At 39.2% G+C, this 8,341-nt stretch overlaps 1 protein-coding gene across 1 annotated transcript in view; it reads left to right on the forward strand.

Moving 5' to 3' along the window:
• Positions 1-4,185, forward strand: part of LOC131968945 (RNA-binding protein 5-like) — an 11,246-nt gene extending 7,061 nt beyond the window's left edge. The window contains exons 15-25 of the mRNA XM_059330022.1: positions 1-39; positions 161-287; positions 405-496; positions 617-799; positions 895-1,044; positions 2,186-2,260; positions 2,359-2,538; positions 2,714-2,788; positions 2,883-2,983; positions 3,496-3,625; positions 3,788-4,185. The exon at positions 1-39 is cut by the window's left edge and continues 65 nt beyond it. Of these exons, the coding sequence (XP_059186005.1) occupies positions 1-39; positions 161-287; positions 405-496; positions 617-799; positions 895-1,044; positions 2,186-2,260; positions 2,359-2,538; positions 2,714-2,788; positions 2,883-2,983; positions 3,496-3,625; positions 3,788-3,913 (1,278 nt within the window). The 3' untranslated portion in view covers positions 3,914-4,185. The remainder of the gene's footprint in view (positions 40-160; positions 288-404; positions 497-616; positions 800-894; positions 1,045-2,185; positions 2,261-2,358; positions 2,539-2,713; positions 2,789-2,882; positions 2,984-3,495; positions 3,626-3,787) is intronic.
• The last annotated feature ends 4,156 nt before the right edge of the window (positions 4,186-8,341 follow it).

An 8,341-nucleotide genomic window follows, 5' to 3' on the forward strand; every position in this document is an offset into this window, starting at 1 on the left:
GGGTACCAACCTGTTATAATCAGCCAGCCTGCCATACAGGTAGACTTTATTGCTACTGCGTCTGTGTGCTGCACACTACTAATTCATAATTTACTACTCTGGTGTTGTGTGGAGGCTCCAAAAGTAAATCATGTTTGTTTTTTTTCTCCTGCCTTCTCAGTCACATCAGTTGGTGAGGGCCGTTGCAGCACAAAAGACTGCGAGTGTTTGCACTGCACCACTGTTAACACCAGCAGCTTCCACCGTTGCAGCTGCTGTCTGTGCCATCCCGACTGCTAACACAACAGGTGAGATTAGTTGCCTACGCAATGCCTCCTCTGCATGTGAATGAATAGATCAACCTTTGATCTTATCTCATTTATGGTTTGTTGATTTCACTTGTGCCTCTTTTTTTTAATCTGTAGCTGCCCCTGACACCTCCACGTACCAGTATGACGAGTCTTCAGGTTATTATTACGATCCACAGACCGGCCTGTACTATGATCCCAGCAGTCAAGTATGTATCGTGTGATTTAACTCTCATATGCAGAACATGTTGCAAAACATTATGCATTAGTATGTCATTTATTTATTCCAAAACGGTTTATACAAATGTTTTTATGCTTGCCATGGACAGTACTTTTATAACTCGGAGACTCAGCAGTACCTCTACTGGGACAGTGAGAAGGGAACATACGTGCCTGCGCCGGCTGAATCAGACACGAGCTCTGAGCAAGCGTCCGCTAACAGTTTGTCAACCCCAAACAGTAAAGAGCCCAAAGAGAAAAAAGAAAAGCCCAAAAGCAAGTCTGCACAGCAGGTAAATACTACTTTAAAAAAAAGAAGTTTTAATCATGTAAAGCTCATATCTTGTCATTTAAATGATATCTGGACTGATTGTTGATGTGATTGCAGATTGCAAAAGACATGGAGCGTTGGGCAAAAACCTTAAATAAGCAAAAGGAGAGTTGTAAGAGCAGTTTCCAAGGTTTGGGATCATCCAAGGAGGAAGAGAGGAGAGAGTCTGCAGCTGCAGATGCAGGGTTCTTCCTCTTTGAGAAAAAGGTATTTAGTAGTCAACAGACCAAAATATGTTTCATATTAATTAGTTTCATGGCATACTTAAAACAGTACTAATACATGCTAATTTTGTTGTTCGTTGCTTGGGCTTGTTTGGTTGTCTGAAAAAGTTTGCTCACATCAGGACTCACTTTGACTCTAAAGCAGTAACATTTTATTAATTCTACAGGTACAAAAATAGCATCTCATGAAAAAGGACAGTATTTTTTGTCAATCATTTCAGAAACTGAAACTCGTACATTATATAGATTCATTATGCGTAGAGTGAAATATTTCAAGCCTGTTTTTCTTGTAATTTTGATGATTCTGACTTAGAGATAATGAAAACCCGAAACTCAGTGTCTCAGAAAATTAGAATATAGTGAAAAGTTCAATATTGGAGACCACAGTCAGTTGTGATTTTGGGTGCAATTTCATCTGCTGGTTTTGGTTTCTGAAGTCCAAAGTGAACGCAGCCATCTACCAGGACATTTTAGAGCACTTCATGCTTTCACAAGCTCTTTGGAGATGCTGATGTCATTTTCCAGCAGGACTTGGCACTTGCCAACAAAGGGACCAAAAGCTGGTTCAATGACCATGGTGTTACTGGGCTGGACTGACCAGCAAACCAGGCTGACCTGAACCCCATAGAGAATCTATGGGCTATTGTCAAGAGGAAGGTGAGAGACACCAGGCGCAGATGAGCTGAAGGACGATATCAGAGCAACATGGGGATTGCCATTACACCCCAGCAGTGCCACAGGCTGATCACCTCCATGCCACGCCGTATTGATGCAGTAATTCATGCAAAAGGAGGCCCAACCAAGTATTGAGTGTATAGAAATGAACATACTTTTCAGAAGCCTGACATTTAAAATATCCTTTCCCTTTTTTGCGTTTTCAATATCTCTAAGCCAAAATCATCAAAATTTCAAGAAAAACAGCCTTTAAATATTTCGCATGCATTATGAATCTATATAATGTATGAGTTTCACTTTCTGAAATGATATATATTGAACTTTTTCATGATATTCATTTTTTTAAATGTACCTGTAAACATAAAATAAGAGACTTTCCTTTGTTTGTAACAAACGTGTAATTGATCTTACATGTATTATTTGTTGAGATTTTTTGCTTCCTTTTTTAGCAAATGGGAGCTTTTGAGATGCCGTCGTTCATGACTGAACAATTGAAGATCCCAGAGCAGGAGACTTCAGCTAAGGTTAGTTTGTGCCTTTGACTTTATTTCTCCACCCCGCAGTTATTAATAAAAAAATAAATCCCGCAACACTTCACCCTTTATCTGTTTCCTTATTACAGAGCGTTCTCGTTGCTTCTTACAACGGTGACAGTGACCCAGAGGAGGGCGGCTCGGAGAGAGCAGCGGATGAGGAGGGAAAAATAACAGACTGGAGTAAGATGGTTTGCCTGCTGTGTCGACGACAGTTCCCCACCAAGGACGCTCTGCTGCGTCACCAGCAGCTCTCTGACCTTCACAAGGTAAGGATGGTGAAACAGCCGGTGTTTAATCTGCAAGAATATTCTGGGCGCTGCCATCTGTTCAACATATAAAGCTTCAATACAGAACTAAAAGGATCTTATACTTTCTTCAATATGCATGTGAATGTGATGCTTATTTGGTTATTAAAGTGGCTTTCAATTTTTTTTTTTTTAGCAAAATTTGGAAATTCAGAGAAGATCAAAACTCACAGAAGCTGAGCTGGAGGAGCTGGAGAGGAAAGAAACAGAGGTATTTGTCTTGAATTTAGTTTTCCTTTTCTAGTGATTTTATTTTTTTGCGATGAGGACACATCAAGTAAAGTCTCCTGGTCATTTTTTTTCAGCTGAAATACAGAGACAGAGCTGCAGAGCGAAGGGAGAAATATGGTATTCCTGAACCTCCTGCACCCAAGAGGAAATTCTATCAACCGCCCACACCTGCAGTGTAAGTATGGCAGTTCAATCTCACTGCATACATCTGTGAAATGTTCCTGTTTTTTTGGGGGTTTTTTGTGTTCAATATCTTTATTGAGTTTTTCATATAACAAAAACAACAACAACAACAAAATAAAATAAAGATAAATACAAATATAAAGCAATCGGCTGGAGAAACATGAATGGAAGGTTATGACATGTATTCAAAAAATGTATTTCTGCTCCTTCGCATATATACAGGATGTGATTATGAGTAGCCAAATATACATTACACAAACCAGCACAGACAGCCACAAAAACAAACAAACAGAGCTGTCTTAGACAAAAACAACAACCATAACAACAAGAACCACAGGGGGTAAGCCATATCATACATAAATAAAAAAAAAGAGATCATATATGATACATAGAGATAAGTGGGGGGAGTCCCCCTAGAGACAGTATCCACAGAAGCGTCATATTATCTCACTTGTGGTCCGAAATGTTCCTGTTTTAACATCTCCCGTCATTAAACTTCAACAGAAACTACGAACAGCCCACCAAAGACGGCCTTACAAGTGACAACATCGGGAACAAAATGTTGCAAGCAATGGGCTGGCAGGAAGGAAAAGGTCTGGGGCGCCACCAACAGGGCATCACCGCTCCCATCGCGGTGAGGAGGCAAATCTAAATAACACTCCTCTCCCCACCAGCTCTTAACAGATGGAATATGCATGTCAATGTGTTCTTCTTCACTCACAAGGCAATTAGCACTTTTACCTGAGGACTACCTGCATCCAATATGTCTCCTCTAATAACCGTCTTTTCCCCACAGGCTTCATTAAGGACCAAGGGCACAGGCTTGGGTATTAAAGGAAGCTCATATGAACTCTCGGCATCTGACACCTACAAGGATGCTGTTCGTAAGGCCATGTTCGCACGCTTCACTGAGATAGAGTGAACTGCAGTGAGAAAAAGGAATTGTACTGAATATTCATTTTGTGGCCAAATGATCAACTGTGAATGGAAAGTTGAGTTTTTCCACCTGCACAGAATCTAATCTTCTCTATGTAAATACAATGAAGTTTCTTTTTATATAGCTAGATATTTTGATCCAAAATGAGTTTACAATTTAATGTTTAAATGTAAATGCTGTATAGTGTTTGTACATAAAATTATGTGGAACTCTAAAGAATAAATGTGACAATTAAACCTAAACTATGTGCTCAACAATACTTGTCCGCAGAAAGATTTTCTCCCTTTACGACTAACATGAGAATATAATGCAGTAGAAAATGGACCACACGGTTTTTCTACAGCTCTGTTGAGCGGCATGTTCACCACTAAATATGTTCTCTATTAATTCTGCCAGAGCCTCTATTGGCTGCCTTCATATCCTCTGTCCTGAGGCTTATTGGCTGACATGTTTTGCCAGCTTTTGCTTCAGTGGGAATGCCAGTGACTTTGAAGATGCCCCTTAAAATCTTTGCTATGTTTGTTTCGGGTATTTTCATCTTCCTGCTATTTCCTGAAATAACTTGACATCTAGCTTGAGGGGAAACTGTAGTGTGAAGCCACAAAGTTACTGTACAGTACAGTTACTCCTGCCACCTTAATGGCTGTTGTTGCTAATTCTTCAGCTCTGTAATAACAAATGTCCTGAGTGTGGTTGTTTAGTCCTGAATTACTGAGAATAATTTCACCGCTTTCCTGTGAATAAATCTCATATAGGTGAATTTAAAGTAATTTGTGAGGCTTTTCTCGGCCCCTTTTTATTTATCTGGACCAACATAAAAGATGGTCTCGGACCCGCTGCGCAGTGCGCATGCGCGGCCCTTCTGCGTAAATTCGCGAAATGTTGCAAACCTACTTTTTTCGAACTCCTCCTAGGCAATTTCATCGTTTTGCACCAAACTTTGCACACAGCATCTATGGACCCTCATAACAAAAAGTTATTAAAATAATTTTGATAACCCAAAGAATACTCAAGTTATTAAATAACAACTTCCTGCAGGTGGCGCTATTATCAACACAAAACACGAAGTGTTGCATATCTCCACATTGGTGTGTCTGAATGACATGAAACTCAGGTTACTACTTCCCCATGAGCCCCTGAGGCTCTGTGAAACATTTTTTGGCACTGACCACTAGGTGGCGCTCTTTAAATTGAAGTATTTTATATCTCCAAATCGGTTGGTTGGATTAACACCAAACTTGGTATACTTATTGTCAATGCCCTCCTGAGGATAACCCTGGAAGGTTTTATTGATTGGCCCCTAGGTGGCGCTCTGGCGGCAGTTTAATTTAATAAGTGCCACTGTGCCCAGACCATAACACTTAAGGCTATGAAATTCATAGGGGTGGTATAGACTGGCCCCTGTAACGCACACACCCCGACGGCAGCATGCCCCGACAAGCGTGTACTGTGAGGGCCCGTTCAGTACTGCGCGCAGTCCTAGTTTCATTTATATCCCTCTTCTATTTTCCAAGGGGTTTGTTATCATTCATTCATAGCCTGTTTTATAGAACATTTTATTCCTAAAAAAACACATTTTAGGGGGAAAAAAACCCTGATTTATGGAGTGATTACAAGAGATATCCAGAAATCATCTTATTTTTAACCTGGCTTTATCCAAAATTCAGATTTATTTTCTGGAAATTTATGCAAATTAGCACATATTTAATGAGGGTATTGCTCTTTCACATAGTTAAACATAACATTTCTGAAAACAAGGCTGAGGCTTACATTCTTCTGATCATTCTTCGGCTGTAAAATGTATTTTCCTCTCTGGATAACCAAAAAAATTCAAGTGCAGAGTAACGAAAAGAAAAGTATTAGCTGGGGAAGCTTCATGGTGACATCTAGTTTAATTTATACCCAATTTAGCTGCAGTATCCCCCCCTTAAATGCATAACTCACTCTCATTCCTGTCACTAGGGGGCAGTGTCAGTTTTAGAGGGAATTTCTTTACACTATTGAAGATGACAAATCACAAACATGTATCCTCTGATTATGAATATGTAGAGTATGAAGTACTACCTTCTAAAACTCCTTTCCCCCTCAGTACATGTATGATATTAATGTTTGTTTATTTTGATAATTTGAGTGATTTTTAATGTAGAGCTTCCTGTCAGAACAAATGATCTTGCTGTGACTGTAGTTTTCTATGTGCGCTGCTGGTTACATCAGCCGCCCTCACACTGCCTGTGACATGGTGATGTCCTCACAGCTGCTGGGCACAGGACACGGGAGGGCGGGGGGATTAACATTGCTCGTGTTGGGTCATAATACAACAGTCACAATGGTACAGCTTAGTTAGTCAGAATCATCCCCATTTGTTTTTCCTGAAGAAATCCTCTTTCCCTTCAGTCAGAATGTCATGTGTCTTAGCAGGTGGCATGGAAAGTCACCAGGTTTACTCTTGAGTGAGAGCCTAACAGTAGAGCTTAACTAACCCTGTAGTAGCAGAATGACAGCTTTGATCTGCCTGTTGATTAATACCGCAGCACCAAATGAACTGTGCTCACTGTCTCACAGGGACACTTGTGACTGCCTGCTCAGTTTTCAGCACGACACTGGCTCAGCTTACTAAAATCTGTGTCAGTTGACTAAGCCGTTTTGCGTAACACAGTCAGTGGCCACACTGAATAAAAATTTGAAAGGATATTGCTGGCAGACGTACAGTACACCATGTCCCAAATGTATAAAGAATGTGATATGTATAGCATTTCAGCAAATGCACTTTCTTCTAACCTTATTGAACAGGCCTTATATATCTGCTTTTGTCATGCATTATTGTTATCACACTGCAGCAATTCGAATCCCTTAAATAATGGATTTTGCCTCACCAAGTAGCTAATTATGCCTTTTAAATCCCACCTCTATAATAGACCGTAGAGCAACAAATGCAATTTGTCTCAGTTATAATCATTTCTGTTCATGTGAAGGAATGATTGAAACGGCTTAAGTTGCACATCAAGTTTTGTTGTTGTTTTTTGTGCCGCTAGACGAGGAAAGCATTTAAAATTACAATGTAAAAAATATTTGTAGAAATGACAGTAAAACACTGTAAAATTGCATCAGGAATAGGGCGTAAGATTAAAAATTGAAGATCACCTTAGTAGATTCTTTAATTATCGTAAATCAAGGAATAGTACAAAACTTTTAAACTGTAGAAAATACACATTTTTCATGTACAATTAAAGGAGAAATACCATAATGTCACAAGGACACAATAACCCTAAAAATAAAGGGACTATTCAGTCAAAATTACAGTTTAAAAAAAAAAATTACATTTAAATTTATAGTAGAAAACTGCTAAGTTCTGGTACCTGAACTGCCGGTATTTAACCGTAAATTAAACAGATTTTTTCTTTTTTTACAGTGTAGAGCTTGAAAAGTTTCTCAATCCACCCTTGATGTAGGGAAGCATGGCGTGAGGAAAAAAGTGGGATTATGCATTTTGTTACAGAATAATGAGCAGTGACATGGAAAATGGAAGCTGTAAAAGAAGAACTACAGCACAGGGCAAACTGGAAGGAAATTGTTGCATGTGACTGTAGGAGCATGACATGGACAAGGTTATAATGACATAAGAAACTGGACATTTGGCACCAACATGAGGAACCTCTGTCTTTTATCTAATATAATAATTCACACCATATGATAACGTCCTATCACAAACAGTTGCTGTGAATTAAGTTAATGTTGTCCATTTGGACAGTGAATCTGTCAGGTGGATCGTGGTGAAGCCGCACTGATCCATGGGACATACTGTTCACTATTGTGTTTGTCTATATCTGAAATGTTTGTGTTCCTTTCCTCAGGGATCTAGAAGGAAATACATCCAAGACCATAGTCGGAGCAAATGCATCACAAACAGAAGAACCCACACTGATAATTCACATGCTTCATGCAGGCAAGTCGCTTAAGACTGCGGCCAGCTGTCCAAACAGGAGAAAACTGAATTCAATAACTGAGGGACTTCTGAGCCACACATTAATTTAGAAAGAGTTTAGATGTCTTAGTAAATCTTAGCATTCATAACATGAGGTATTTCTACTTTATTATTTACTGATTAACATTTCATAAATATTTGGCATGTTTGTTCCATGGGGCCCACAGCTTTCTGATACCATCTGTTTAGGGATTATACGTTTGAGTCTGACTGTTATTAACCAACACAGAGTAATAAATAGGTGTTTGGTTTTTTACATTAAAAAATATAGCCTTTTTTCCAAATGCATCAGTAATTCTTAATGCTATCAACTCACAGAAGTTCAAGTTGGAAAATGATTTTTCTAATTTGGTACTCTCACAGTATAATTGTTTTAATCATCAAGCCTGTATTGCATGGATGAAAAAGATTTATCCTCTGTGGGAACATGA

Source organism: Centropristis striata, chromosome 3 (genome assembly GCF_030273125.1).
Source record: "Centropristis striata isolate RG_2023a ecotype Rhode Island chromosome 3, C.striata_1.0, whole genome shotgun sequence".
NCBI classification, from domain to species: Eukaryota; Metazoa; Chordata; class Actinopteri; order Perciformes; family Serranidae; genus Centropristis; species Centropristis striata.